Source organism: Protopterus annectens, chromosome 3.part0 (assembly GCF_019279795.1).
Source record: "Protopterus annectens isolate FY-2018-M chromosome 3.part0, PAN1.0, whole genome shotgun sequence".
In the NCBI taxonomy this organism is placed as follows: Eukaryota; Metazoa; Chordata; order Ceratodontiformes; family Protopteridae; genus Protopterus; species Protopterus annectens.
Window position 1 is genome coordinate 1,253,354,854 of NC_056731.1, and position 16,190 is coordinate 1,253,371,043.

At 42.9% G+C, this 16,190-nt stretch overlaps 1 protein-coding gene across 1 annotated transcript in view; it reads left to right on the forward strand.

The window, feature by feature from the left end:
• Positions 1-4,387, forward strand: part of LOC122797047 (histamine H3 receptor-like) — a 194,019-nt gene extending 189,632 nt beyond the window's left edge. The window contains exon 3 of the mRNA XM_044065822.1: positions 3,548-4,387. Within this exon, the coding sequence (XP_043921757.1) occupies positions 3,548-4,387 (840 nt within the window). The remainder of the gene's footprint in view (positions 1-3,547) is intronic.
• The last annotated feature ends 11,803 nt before the right edge of the window (positions 4,388-16,190 follow it).

Genomic DNA, 16,190 nt, shown 5'->3' on the forward strand with positions numbered 1-16,190 from the left:
TAACATCAAAACAAAAACAGGGAAGGTGGGTGGGCCTAACTGAAGAGCAGAGTCAAAACTTCCAGTTCAGTTAATATTCCTGCAACACAGTTAAAATCAATTTAAATACTGTATTTTTGAAAAAAAGTGCAGATAAAGGTACTTAAATTCTCTTATACGTCCAGTTGAATACAGCAAGTTCTTAGCCGCCAAAGCTGAGGTTTTTAAGCAGAAAATATTTCACACTGTACCACTTAAATAGGCAAGGACAGGAAATCAAAGAATGTGGCTTCCCCACACCTGTAATTACTAGCAAATAACAAAATTCAGCAAACACTGACTAACTTCCAGTTCAGTTAATATTCCTGCAACACACAGTTAAAATCAATTTAAATACTGTATTTTTTTGAAAAAAAAGTGCAGATAAATAAATTCTCTTATACGTCCAGTTGAATACAGCAAGTTCTTAGCCAAAGCTGAGGTTTTAAGCAGAAAATATTTCACACTGTACCACTTAAATAAGCAAGGACAGGAAATCAAAGAATGTGGCTACCCCCACACCTGTAATTACTAGCAAATAACAAAATTCAGCAAACACTGACTAACTTCCAGTTCAGTTAATATTCCTGCAACACACAGTTAAAATCAATTTAAATACTGTATTTTTTTGAAAAAAAAGTGCAGTAAAAAGGTACTTAAATTCTCTTATACGTCCAGTTGAATACAACAAGTTCTTAGAGGTCCAAAGCTGAGGTTTTTTAGCAGAAAATATTTCACACTGTACCACTTAAATAGAAATCAAAGAATGTGGCTACCCACACCTGTAATTACTAGCAAATAACAAAATTCAGCAAACACTGACTAACTTCCAGTTCAGTTAATATTCCTGCAACACACAGTTAAAATCAATTTAAATAAGCTGATAGCTTGTCTCATTTTCAGTATTGCAGGTTTCAGCAGATGGCCCAAGAAGCGCAGGAACAGCTGCACTGTTCTACTCGAAAATGTATGGGAGATTGGTTTAGCTAGGCAAGTTACGTGGTTCAACATTCTTGGATGGTGGCTACTATGGGGGCCTATGGTAAGACTTTGGTGGTTTCTCAGAAAGTTAGTAGTTTACTGGTCATTGACAGGCTCTGGTCAGTGGAGCTATTGTTGAGGTTTTTAGCATTGAGATGGAGGGCAGGTGAAACAGTTAGGGCTGCAAAGGTACACATGGTAGTGGTGAGGTCTGCAATGAACTTGTTGGGTCTGCTGGATGTTACTCAAGACTGGAGAACAGAGAGGTTATTGAAAGTTAGGGAAAGGTTTGGCCAGGGAAAAGTGGCAGTAGGTTACAGTCAGGCAAACATATACTATCCTTACTGTTGTCTGGTCAGAAGGTGACAAGTTTGCACTTTGACTATGTACTGTGGGCAACACTGACAATTGTCATGTATGTAGGGACATTTTGGGTCAGGGAACTATTGGGTCGGTCAGTTTGTGGTATCAGGATTATCTCAGTGGGGACCTGATATGGTTAAGGCATTTGAAAGCTGATCAGGAGGGTGTGGGCAAGCAGGAGGTACTGCCCAAGACTGAAGTGTGCTTATTATGTCTGTTGGCTAGAGCTAGACAGTGGCACAAGGTTTTCAGTAGGCACCGTAAAGTTTAGTTTTTTGAGATATGAAGGGAAGAAGGGTGGATGCTAGGAAGTTTGTGGATTGTGTGCAGATGACTTTGAGGATGCAGGCAGTGACAGAGGGCAATTATGCTTTGCATTTCTTTAGAATAGGTAGAACTTTGGAATTGTGTGATGAAGGGAGGTCAGTGGAGATAATTAAAAGGACAGGGCAGTGGAGGTTGAGGGCCATTTTGCTTTATATTTGATTAAAAAAATAGGGATAAAAGCAACAGACATGTCTGATATTAATACTGAGTTTTTATTTTGCAGGGAAGAAGCTGTTGTACTTGGGTGACTCGTTCATTTACTGGGTAGCTAGAAGATCGGAGATATGACCTGGTAGTTTGAATTTTTTACTGGATCCTTTGCATTTGCAGGTAAACTGGTGTGGTTGTCAAGGTATGCAGTGGTGTCAATTGCTACCAGTATTGGAAGAGGTAAGGCAGCAAGTTGGTGACCCAGATGGTATTGGTATACATTTAAGAGGTAAAGACAGTGGAAATGTACATAAAAAATGGCTACTTACCCAACTGGTGAGGAATTTGGCATTTGTGGTGAAGCAGTTTCCAGGGACTAAGGTTATTTGCCCAGCTATAATCCCAAGGCTGATGTGGAATGGTGTGGTGAAGTGCAAGGTGATGGAAGTGACTAGGCAGTTCTTTAAACATTTGGTAGATAGAGCAAGTGGAGCATTACGCTTTTTTTATTATAGGGCACTTGGATTTTGCAAACATGGATCTGACTTGGTTTCTTTGTGATGGTGTACATCTTTTGGAGATAAGTTTGATTATGTTTAATGTGCAGATGTCATTATTTGTGCAAGCCTTATTTGGTTATGGGGGCAGGCTGTGCAGCAACCTGGTCAGTGGAAGAAGGGCTGAGTAGTGTTTCAAGAGGTAGCCCCTTCCATGCTGTTGTTCAATTGGCTGTCTCAGTGGCCCAGGTAAGCAGTATCATTCTACCAGATAGATATATTTTGTGCTTAGTAAGTGGTCGGATGCTGCTAACATTTGTTTGGTGAGTGATTAAACATGCTGGCTAATCTCAGGAAAGTTGGGATGTTGAAGTTATTTTAGTAATTAAGGGAGGTGAGTGTTCTATCATGCTACAAGTTGTTCCATGGTATATGGTATGTTCAGGTTTGCTGCATCTGTGGTTGTGATAGGAGTTACATTGTAATAAAGCTGGTTGCATGTCATGACAACTGTTAAATTGTTTTCATTGAGATTGGATATAGAGAGTGACAAACTGAAGCAAAACTCCACTGTGGAAGAATAAGTGCTTTTATCTTATCTTATCTTATTGGTTTTGAACACCATACTTCACTGTGTGGGTACTACAGCTAAAATAATTTTATAAAACAAATTTAAAGAAACCTTACCCAACATATTCATGTAGCTATTACTGCCACTTCTAATGGCTTTTGCTTTTACATTAGGGCTGTGCTGACCAGCACTCCTTCTGAACTTTCAAAACAGGTTCAGTCTTAATATAGTTTTACTGAACTACCTTGCAAGTCCTGACCAGCATCAGATGTACTGAACAAGAAAACTCTCACTGAAGCCACTGCTGTGTCTGTATTATATTTCATCAGGCACTCTATATTGTTTAGCATTTCTAATGAACACATTCCAGGAACACAGAAATTTAGAGCTGAAAATTGATATTTAAGTTATGTAATGTACATGTCTAGCATCCTCTGTTTGTATTGCTTAATTGATCATTTGACAGAAAGATGAAATCAATTAGTAATTATAGCTTCAAAAACTGAGGCAAAATGTATGGTGTACCACTGGTTATAGGAATTGAACCCAGTCTCATTCCATAATATTTTCTGTAGTAGCAAATAATATGATGTGCCTCCAGCCCAGTATATCATACATGTTTTTCACACTTCATATTTAGGTTGAATACCAGCTACAACAAACAGGAATTGTACATGTACTGATAAAGATGGCAATTGTATGGGTTGTGTCATTCCTCTTTAACTGTCCACTCTATGCTTTTGGGGAATACCTGTTTGGTGCTAATTTTATTCCCCAGGAACAATGTTATATTTCAACATTCACATGGAGTTTAGATATTGCAATGCAGGTGTGTACATTTATTTTGCCATTTGGTTGTACCACTTATTTCAGCATTAAAATCTACTGGAACCTGAAAAACAGAAGTAGACAAAAATATGTGAACTCAAAAAGGGCTTGTGATTTAGAGTCCAACAAAGAAAAAACATTCTCAGATGATGTTACTAGTGACGCAAATGAACATGCCTTAACATTCAAAGGGTCGTTGGCATCATCATCATCGTCATCATCATCAACATCACCTAGAGTAGCAAGCGATAATTCAAGTTCTATTATTAATGAAAGTCAAAATCATTTATACAACAATGTCCATCTAATCCATAGACTATTTAATAGCTCTGGAATCCACTCGACCCAGTACAGGAAGAATTGTGAAATAAAATGTAATTACACTGGTAACTCTTTAAAGTTGTCAAAAGATAAAAAAGTAGCAAAATCACTTGCCGTTATTGTGTCTGCTTATGGCATCTGTTGGGCACCATACAGAATTCTGATGACTTGCCATACATTTGATAAGGCTCAAGTGATTGACCCTTTCTTGTATGAAATTTCTAGTTGGATGCTGTGGTTTAATTCCTGTATTAACCCCCTGCTTTATCCTTTCTGTCACAGCAGCTTTAAAAGAGCTATTTTAAAAATCCTTTGCTTAAAAAGGCACTGACAGCTATACCAACATAACTGATCTTAGAAGAAGCATTTTAAAAATAGTACTAATGTTGTACAAAAAATGAGGAGAATATTATGGTCTGTTTACAGTGATGTACACTTCATGTTGTAGTATCCTTAGTTATAGAGTTAGCATATATTAAAGACTAGAGTGATGAAAGCCAATTTTACAATATGTATTCATTAATTTAGATTCACAAATAAATATTGAGCTTTATTAATTTCCATTTTAACAATGTACATGAACAAAATAATAATGTCATGTATGTTCTTCTTTAAATGTTCTTATAAGAGCTGAGTATTGTAGTCTGTGTTACTGATAAAAAGTTAGTTTTTTTGAAAAATATTGCTCTTTTTAATTATGTTTACTTTGTAAGTCATGGCACACTTTTTTCAATATACCCCCAGATTCTCAAAAGCTTGCATGGCATGCAAGATCGGTGCAGGAGACCAAGCAGGCAATATGTCCACCGTGCGATCCAGGAACAGCCTGCAGGGGCGTGCACAAGCGCTCCAGCACTAATCTTGCACGGACGATGCCCTTGTATGCAAATCACTCCATTTGCAGGAGAAATCCATGCAAATGAGGTGAATTTGCGGTCCAAAACGCTTGCGACCATCCATGCAGGACTAGTGCAATCAGCAAAAATGTACTCGGTTAGTAACCGAGTACATGTCTGCAAAATCAAAAATGGAGCTATGATAGCCCCAAATAAAGGCTGCATATCATGTAGTAAGCATGCTAATGGCCAAGTATAAGGCCATTGGCATTGCAAACTCTACAAAAATTTAAAAAATCAACTTTTAATACCTATTAGCCAATCCCGGCATAGGGCAGTGGCGTGCAAATGGGATCGGGGGGGGGGGGGGATAAAACGAACATAAATTAAGCATTTTAACAAAAATCAGTATTCTGCCATGCAAGTCAGTGGCAGGCAGAAGACAACCTGGTCAGTGAGTAGTGGTCGCTAAGGGGGGAGGCTCAGTGTGAGACATGTAACTATGCATTAGCAGGCAATCCTATGCAAATAAGGGGAAGGATAGTGAATCCCAGTTTTCCCCAGGATGTGAGGCAGGGCCCAACAGTGCAAGAGTATGAATAGGTGGGTGCAAGCCTAGGAGGTAGGTGACATCAGTGGGGTGTGTGTCAGGCATACTGTCAGTGGATTGGAGCCCTGTGGCTCGGGGTTGCTCCTAGCTAAGCAGAGCTAATGTAGGAGATGTGTCTAAACCTGCCTAGCACTCTTTACAAAGCCTAAGCGGGTGTGCGCGGCATTCATCAGGTCGTACAGGAAGAAAAAAGAGGTTAAACCAGGAAATAGCAGCAATGTGCACATTTGAGCACTCTGCGCTGTGTGCATACGGGCTTAAACAGGAAGGCAATGGGAAGGGAAAAGAGCAGTAGGAAAGTAATCAAGGAGAGCAAGCTTAGCTGGCAGGTGAAATGTATCAGAATCAGCCAATTACACAGGCAGCAGACCAGCCCAGTCCAGAACACTACTATAAACTAAGCAAACACCTTGCTCTCTGGTTTTTCCCACACTCTATACCACCGGTGTATACAATTGGGGAACTTTTAACTTACAAACCTACAAAATGAGAAGGGCTGCAGCAGGCAACACAGAACAACATGTGCAAGAGGCCTAGGGTGGTGAGGATGTGAATGCTGCCAAACAACCCACAGTGAGGAGACGGAGAAGCATGTACAGACCCAAGGTAACCTACCAGGGGATACATGTGCTGGAGATAGTGGAGTGCTACAGAGTGGACAGAGACCTTCTTCAGCAATGTGTCGAGCTGTGCCGGCCACACCTGTCACACCACACTGACTGAGGGAAACCCATCCCAGTGGATACCAAGGTATGTGTAGGCCTAGGTATAGTAGCCACAGGTACCTGCCAAAGCACAACTGGGGATATCATGGGGATCTCACAGGCATCAGCATCCAGAGTATTCCACCAGTTCCTGGATGCCATGTCAGCACATGCCAGTGAGCACATATATTTCCTCAACACCCATGAGGTGTTGACCAGCAATATGTGTCTCTTCCACCAAATAGCAGAATACCCTGGGGTAGTGGGTGCCATAGACTGTACGCACACATGCATCAAAGCACCACCCAGTGAGCAGGTAGGGTCTACATAAACTGTAGGGGCATCCCCTCCATCAACTGCCAGGTTGTATGTGATACCCAGGGTATTATACTGAATGTGTGTGCAGGCTGCCCTGGAAGCTATGACGATTCCCACATATGGCATCTGACGCAGCTGTACCAGTGATTTGCCATTGGACACATCCCCTACGGCCACCTAGTAGGGGATGCTGGGTACACACTGGAGCCATGGCTGATGACACCCATCAGAAATGCATACACACCTGAACAACAACGCCATAGTGAGGCACACACACATGCCAGACATATAATAGAGCATGTGTTTGGGATTCTCAGGTCATGGTTCCAGTGTCTGGACATATCCAGTGGAGCCTTGCAGTATTCACCAGATACATGTACCCAGATATTTATGGTATGAGCTATGCTACACAATATGATCTGCAAAAACAGCTGCAGCAGGAACAGCATGGGGCAGGGCCACACAGCCCCTGACCAATGCCAAGGCCTGCACAGGCACAGAGTGACCTGGAGGAGGAACAACCTGAGCCTGCCTAAGTAGGCAGAAGGAGGGGTGCCCAGTATGCTCTGGCCTTAGCAAAGAGGCAATGCATGGCACATGCACTGACACAGTAGGGACCCAGGGAATGACACCTCTCTCTGACCCACACATACAGTAAAAGGGATGCCAAACATGGCACTACCTGTGCTCAACCATGTATAGGGATTGTACTATGTGCATCCAACATAGGCAGTCCACCAGCACTATCCGCAAGCCTGGCACGCCCACAAGGTAAGTCAATCAACCTACCAATTGCCATATGGAGTAGAATGTGTGGTTACCTGTAACTATGGTATGGATGTGAGCATACAAAGGAAATGAGAGTCTGAATGTTATAACAGCAGACAGTAGACATCCATAGAGGCACCATGACATCTGTAACACATACTGGAATCACCATAGTAGCCAGTACTACACAGGGTGACAAAACCCACTGCAAGAAATGTGCTGAGTGACATGTGTGTCTGTATGACCCACACATGCCAGTCAGGACAGTTCACATATCCAACAGTGTCAGGCAGCAGAACAGGTATAGACAAACCCAAACAGAACATGTGCCATGGCCCCAGAATGATGGCTATGGTAAACCTCCCCCCAGGCCTACACAGACAGACCACAGCAGGGCAGCCAGTAGGATGTTAGTTCTGAAGGGTAGGAAGTCAGAGAATAATATGTAGGGCAACCAAAGCCACAATCTGTAGTACACTGGTATGGCTCTTGCCAGCATGATAGGTAAGACTACAGACTGAAATGATGTACCCAACATACCAGTACAGTCCCAGCAAATGTGTACAAGTGTCAGGTGTGTCGCCCCCCCCATCCTATGTAGACATATAGTAACAGTCAAGTATGCCCCCAATCCATGTAGAAATGTACAAATAGTCAGGTGTCCCCTCCCCCCAACCTACATAGAAATATAGTAACAGTCAGGTATGCCCCTCCCAATCCTGCATAGAGCTGTAGAAACAGTCAGGTGTGCCCCCCCCACTATGCAGAAATGTAGTAACAGTCAATGCCAAATGATGGATGGATACACTGCAGAGACAGCATGTTACCTGTCGGTGTACATCAAAGGTCAGCACTGCAGTACAAACCACCCGGACTTGACTCACACATGCAATACAGATGGGGCATGCTCATACACTTAGAGAAGCGAAGGCAATGTAAGGCAACAACATACTGAAAAGGTCATACTGGGCATGCTCACACATTTAAACATGATGGCCATGTCTGCAAACACCAGTGGACCAGACATATCTGGCAGTTGCAGTTGTTAGTGCAGACACCCATCAGTATGCACCACTCACGCCTTGCACACACGGTGGATAGGAATACAGACATATATGTAAGGACAACACACTATAATAAGCCAAAGGTAGATAGACATAGATGTGTGGAAGATGATAACTGTGACAAGGAGCCACCCAGGCCAGTCCCTCCCAGCACACAGCCAAAGGGCCCCAAACACATGAGGTGCAGATGTCACTCACTGCAGATACTAGCTACCAATATCTGTCAGCATTACAGACCACGTGGTGCACGTGCCACCTGTGCAACATGACTGTACAAGGAAGTACTCATCTAGCCACTGTATACATGTACCTGTGAATAATGACTCTGTGCATGTGGCATGTCAATCCCTACATGAATGGGTAATGGCCCATGCACACACACTTCCCTCTCCACAGCCTACTATGACAAGCCCGCTGAGGTCATCCAATGTGAAATACACCTTTGGGAGAGTTGCAGGCTAGAAATCTCTATGGCACGTTCAGTGACTGTGTACTGCTGTAGCATGATAAGCTAGTTAGGTAGGACTTCAAATCCCACACATGGCAACTCTGTGTGTGTGTGTGTGTGTGTGTGTGTGTGTGTGTGTGTGTGTGTGTGTGTGTGTGTGTGTGTGTGTGTGTGTCCATCTGACTGTGTAGAGACCAATGCTTTTAAGGGTAGTCACACTCCCAACAATGTAAATGCACAACATAGGTAAGGCTGCTGATGTCATCCACCTAGAAATACACATCTAGGAAGTTGTAGCATGTCCTGTAAGTGTGTACCACTGTAGTGTGATAAACTAGTTAGGTAGGAGTTTTATCCCCAGACATGGCAACAGTGTGTGAGTTTGTGTGTCTTTCTGTCTGTGTAGAGAGCAATGCTTTTTAGGCTAGCCACACTCCCCACAATCCAAATGCTCAACACAATGCATTATAGGCTAGCCACACTCCCCACAATCCAAATGCTCAACCTTTGCAAGGCAGCTGATGTCATGCACCTAGTAATGCACCTCTTCCCTAGCGCATCCTGTAAGTGCGTACTACTGTAGTGTGATAAACTAGTTAGGTAGGAGTTTTATCCCCAGACATGGCAACAGAGTGTGTGTGTCTGTCTGTCTATGTAAATAGCAATGCATTTTAGGCTAGCCACACTCCCCACAATCCAAATGCTCAACCTTTGCAAGGCAGCTGATGTCATCCACCTATTAATACACCTCTGGGAAGGTTGTAGCACAGTAATCTATGTAGCACATGCCTTAACTGCATACTGCTGTAGTGTGATTCAGAACCCTGGTAGGGTTCTATACCCACCCATGGCAGTTCTAGATGTTTTGTGTGTGTTTCTCTGTCTGTGTAGGGAGCAATGCATTTTAGGCTATTCACACTCAGTACCTGTCAAATGCCCTACTTTGATAATCCTGCTGATGTCAGCCAATGTGATATACACCTTTGGGGAAGGAGTACTGCAGTAATCACCGTGGTGTGTACTATAACTATGTGGTGCTGTAGTGTAATGAACTAGTTAAGTAGGAGTTCTACTCCCGGATGTGACAGGTGTGTGTTTGTACCCCATAACCTGTGTGTAGGAGGGTGTGTGTGTGTGTGACACCTGGGCCCAATATGTAGTGGGTTTTGCAATTTTTTTATATGGTGGCCCTAGTAAATATCACATTGTCCACTGTACAGGAGAAAGCAGCTGTGAAATAGCCGAGAGGCTGGGGTGCATATCCATACCCATACATGTAACAACAAGGCTAGGCAATCACAGTTAGCAATCCCAGTATTACCCAGAGCACACTCTCAACCTATGTCTCATACACACACATATGGTGAGGCAACAGCCAAGATGTGTGTACTACACTGCATATTAGCGACTGATAGTAACAATGGTGTGAATGCAGTGGCCTACAGAGGCCATGACACCCTTTCCAGCAGTACGATAGGCACCTAATTGCAGACAGTGTGCCTTCAGTATGTTTCCCATGGATGCCTGCAACAACTGTGGTTCCATCAAATGTGATCTGCAATGGACATACCATGCCTTACACACATGCCCTGTATGGACAGATGCCACTGACACCAGGGAATACCTGTAGCATGCTACCAATGTAGGTGCAAGGTCAACCAGCTGTCCATTACCTGACCCTGCCACATGAGGGCAGGACTGTCACATCTTATGATTACATTCTGTGTACACAACATGGGCCAGACAAACCAGGTACACTTCCACATGCCACTGTACATGAATGTGGGACATGTGCACATCCCAAACACCATCCATGTCATGGCATATAGAACACATACATGCCAAGCATTCCACAGCACTGCCCATGCACAATAGTAACCCAGGAGACTAGATGGTGTAAACTGTATCCAACTGTGTGGTCCATTCCGGGCACTACATCCCTTAGCCATAATGCAGACCATTCTCATGTGGCCTGGTGCCAAGGTATACCCCTCACCTAGCCTTGTACAGCCATGTGGGACCCTCAACCACTACACACCCACGAAGCAATGCACACATACATGCAGGTACTAGCACTATGTGTCCATGTGTGTGTGGTGTAGGATGCTTCTGATCATAATCACACCCAGTACTACACCCAGTGGCATACTGAAGCATGATCTCTAATGTCAGACACCGTCACATAACCTTTGACCATAGAACCACAAGACAACACCTGTGGGCCAATTCATACCTATGCATTACTGTATTGTGGCAAGGTAACTGGTTAGGAAGTGTATTTGCTACCCTGCCAAGTGTGGTAATGTGTATGTGTCCCTTACAGAGTGTGGCTGTGTTGATATTGACACCTGCTCATGTGGACAGGCTCGTGTGCTACGCCTACTGTATCACAACAGTGTTGCAGATGTCACTCACCAGCACATATACATCTGGACAGCTCACCAATACGTAAGTTATGTGGCACATGCAAGAACTGCATACACATGTGATAGCTATACATAGCAGTCAGGTGTTTGAAACCCCGTACTGGTAGGTGTGTGACACAAACATGCTTACATTTTATTCACTCACTCCTTCTCTGACATATGTTGTCTCTGTCTGTCCCACCAACATCCTCTCTGGTGGATGTGCGATGTACACCTGCTTTGCACACAGAGTTTGTAGGGGCTCCCTATTACGCTGTCACAGATGCAGGTTGTCGAATGTGTCTTTGTCGAAATGAAAAGTGCGAAAAGGCAAAATAGCGATTTGGCTTTTCAGCAAATTCTTTACCAGGGGAAAGAATTCGCTTGTCCGCTTTTGCTACTTTTCTGTTTTTGGCACTGTAGTGCGATCTCAGAGTTGGTACATTTAAGTGTGGGGTGTGTGGGGAGCACAGCCCCCCACATAATGTAGTGTTTTACAATTTTTTTTTGTTTGTTTTAGAACAGCGATTTTCTGAGGGTTCGATGTTGTAAGCTTTCACTTACATGGGAACGATTGTGTGTCATTCGCTCTTTTGATCGTGCGATATCATAATATAGACCCTTTGTAGGCATTTTTTTCAGAAGACCTTTAGATAAGCACAATACACAGTTGACATTCTTATATTCAGGTGTCCTCCTCTTTGAGTACAGATTGGAGGACATAAAGTGGAACCAAAAAACAGAATGCATGAAAAATGTAAATAACACATGCATTTCTCAACACAGCTTGTAGACATTTCTTTTGGAAGACCATTAGATAAGCACAATACACAGTTGACATTCTTATATTCAGGTGTCCTCATCTTTGAGCACAGATTGGAGGACATGAGATTGAAACAAAAAATAGAATGTATGAAAAATGTCCTCCTCAAAACACATGCATTTCTCAATAGAGTTTATAGACATTTCTTTTGGAAGACCATTAGATAAATACAATACACAGCTGACATTCTTATATTCAGGTGCCCACATCTTTGAGCACAGATTGGAGAATGTGAATATATGTGAAGACTGCCAGCCTAGCTAGATAGAATTTTGTAGATAATTCTGTCATTTGTAAATAGTAATATAAGCCACAGGCTTGTTCTTGTAAATGTGAAAAAACTGTATTGGATGTTGAACTACAAAAATGTAACAGCAGTGAACTCTGCTGTAAGAAAGCTGATAAGTCAAGCATTTTATGACTGTTTTAATCTCAGGGCTCAGAGCTGTGGCATCTGAACCAGGAGATTCTTTCTATTATTTTGAGACTAGAGTTAATTGCTAGATTTTACATATATAATGTCTTTAATTGCTGTAGATTCCTGACCAGGTGCAAGCTTACTAAGAGATGTTAATGTAGAGTTTCTGTTAACCTGGGAAACCAGAGAATTGTTAAGAATGAAGTAATCGAAAATGAGTCAGCAGGATGTATTATCAATTTAAAGGACTTTCTCAGAGATAGAGAGAGGGAATTTTGCATTTGTCTTTGGAACTGACCACTCACCAACACTTGCTTTGCTCTGTCTGTATGTGCATAGGATCTTAGACTTTAGTATCTCAACTAGAAATAGAAAATAGTAAGTTTAGTCTAGCTGTTTTCTATATTTATGTCAGACTATTCTACAGTAGTATTTTAAGCATTTTCCTCTGCTCTCTGAACTCTTGACTAGCACTGTGTTGAATTGTGGAGATGTGTCTTGTGTTTTTATTATTTATTAAATATTTTTAAACCTTTCAACTGTGGCTGTTTTGTGTAGAGGTAATTTAAGCTCTAGAGTATATTACATGTATATAGCGATACTGTAAAAAGCCACTCTGAATAAGTCTTGCTGCTCAGTCACACTTACCATTTGGATAATAATATTGTGCAGTAATAATTGGACACCCCTTGGTAAGGGCCTTTTTAGTAGCTGATAAGTATGGGTCCTGATAGCAGTGATTACTACCTTATAGTCTGGACATAAGGGGCACAGCTAGTGTACCTGTACCAGCCTTTCCCATGAGTGTTTGTGTAGTTGTACATAAATCATATTTCAAAGTGTGTGTGTGTGTGTGTGTGTGTGTGTGTGTGTGTGTGTGTGTGTGTGTGTGTGTGTGTGTGTGTGTGTGTGTGTCTCAGCTACTTGGGCAGGGAAACAAAGTACTTGTTGGACAGAAAGAGTGGTAGGAGGACCTGGCCTGGGACCCTGGTGAAGAACCCCACTCTATAGCTTTGCAAATGGGGAGTCTTATTGGGGATCTGGAGAGAAAGGGAGAAACTAGCCCAAGACTGAATGTGATCTCTGTGCGCTCTTAAGGGAAATTATACTTTACTGTGTATGTATGTGTTATCCTTCCCAATGTGGACACCCCTCACAGGTGTTAGTGGTGAGCATTGAGGCTCCTTGATTACTGGGCAGTGCACAGGTGTCACATATCAATTGTTTGGCAGTAGTGGAATATCCACACCACATATTAATTGGTTGGCAATTGGCGTGTAGTGGTGTGGATAGTGAATTCCTGTAGCTTGTGTACAGTGATCACTGAAGGTGTTTTTTTTTCTCTAAACCAGCCATGCAGTGAATATTCAGAGGTCAAATCACAATTGTTTTATTTCTTTTGTTAGCTTAGTTAGTCAGGCAGAGCAGGCAAGCATGTCAGCAAAGGAGTATGGCAAGCTGTCAAAGAGACAGTTGGCTGAGATGTTCCAGGCTAAGGGACTGGTGCATGGAAACCTGACTAAGGTAGACATGATTGCAGCTTTGTTCAGAGCTGCATCAGAAAAACAGCAATCAGGAGGATGATTAGCCTGGCAGTGGAGGTGTACAATACTCAGAGAAGGACAGCTCAACCTTTCTGCAGAGGACTTAAAAATCCATCTGGAGCTAAAGAGACTTGAGTTGGAGGTCAGGCATTTGGAAACAGAAGCAGCAGAAAGACTGAGACATCTACAGGCTGTGGAGAATGAGAAACTGCTATGCCTGAAAGCTGAGGAGAAGAAAAGGCAGAGGCAGCATAAAAAGGAAATGCTGACTCTTCGCCAGAGTCATAGAGGTAATGGGGAAGGGAGTAACCGACCCCAGAAGCACAGAAGCTCAGTAAATTTGATCATTTTGATAGTTTTAATCATATGTTTGAGGGGGTATGTAAATAGTATGATCTTGACCAAAGGCTTTGGGAACATTTCCTGACCCCCTTACTCCATGGTAAAGCTGTAACTATTTTGTCCAAAATGTCTGGCATTGACTGTTTTAATTATACTACTATTAAGAATTGTTTGTTAGAATTTCTTAAGCTAACACCTGAAACTTATAAGAAAAAGTTTCAAGAGCAGAGACCCAAGGAAGATGAAAGTGTGTGTAAATATGTTGCTGAACGGAGCACTTATTTTCATAGGTGGGTGAGTGGATGTCAGGTCACCACTTTTGAAGGGCTGGTAGATACTTTGATGAATGAACAAGCCCTTACCATTTTGCTTGAGGACATGAGGATCTGGTTAGTGGATAGGCAATGTGCTACTTCATAGGAGTTGGGAAAGAAGGGAGACCTATACCTAGCAAGCAGGGTATCCCTGCACAGGAAAGGGACCCCCAGTACTGCTCATGGGTCTAAAGGAACCCATTTTGGGCAGCCCAGACTGCCCCAACCGAATCTATCAGTAGCAGAGGAAGCCACTAGTCCAGGTACATGTCCAAGACCTAGGGCTAAATGTTTTGAATGCAACCAGTGGGGCCATGTGCCATACATATGCCCACAGAGGTAAGGTGAAGAACAAAAGGTGAAATAGCCAGTAAGTGGGAAAGACAAAATGCCAATAGTAGGTTGTCTTGAGACAACAGGGGTACCAAACTACCATCCTGCAGATGTCTTGCTAGGGAAGAATTTTGATGAGGCAGTACCATGTGTTTATACAGTTACATGCAGTCAGGCTTTGAGACAAGCATGTAAGTCTGGTAGCCTGGGGGAGACCCAGATAGACTGCATACTTGCAGCCATGACTGGTGAAGTTGCTACTTTTGGGAGGGAGCTACTCTGCAGCAGTGAGACTGAAGGGGAGCCACAGCTGCTTGTGGGTACTGATGTTCCCTTGGATAGAGTGACTGCAAAGGTAGAGCTGAGTACTAGTACCCAGACTGACAGTGAGGCACCACTGTCAGAGGACATCAGACTTCCTGTGGAAGGAGAACTGGGAAGGGTTACAAAGAGAGAGTTGAAAAAGGCTCAGCTCTCAGACTCTACATTACAAGTCCTGTGGCAGGAAGCTAGTGAGGCACCTATTTCTCAAGGGAAGGTGGAATCTGTATACTGGGACAAAGGGTTACTGTACAGAGAGTGGACCCCTGAGGGAGGGCTAGAAGGTGAGAGGATATAGCAGTCGGTAGTGCCTAGAGCCTACCATTTGGCACTTCTAGTCATAACCCATGATATTCCCTTTGCAGGTCATATAGGCATAAAACATACAAAGAGACATATCATGCAGAATTTCTATTGGCCTGGAATTTCCAGAGATGAAACAGGGTTCTGCAGGACCTGTGAGCAGTGCCAAAAGGTAGGCAAGGTAGGAGACAAGGTGAAAGCTCTTGTGATGCCTTTGCCTGTGATTGAGGAGCCATTTCAGAGGGTAGCTATGGATATTGTGGGGCCTCTGAGTACCCCAACTTCCACAGGGAAAATGTATATCCTAGTGTTAGTAGATTATGCTATAAGATATGCTGAGACAGTGGCTTTGTCCTCCATTGAGGCAAAAAAGGTGGCAAATGCTTTGTTAAAGATATTCAGCAGGGTAGGTTTCCCAAAAGAAATACTGACTGACAGAGGTGCCAATTTCATGTCTGACCTGCTGGCTTGTCTTTGGAAGTACTGTGGGGTGAAGCACCTGAAGACCACCCCATACCATCCACAGACTAATGGTCTTGTTAAGATTTTAAACTCTACAATCAAGTCTGTGCTGCAGGCATTT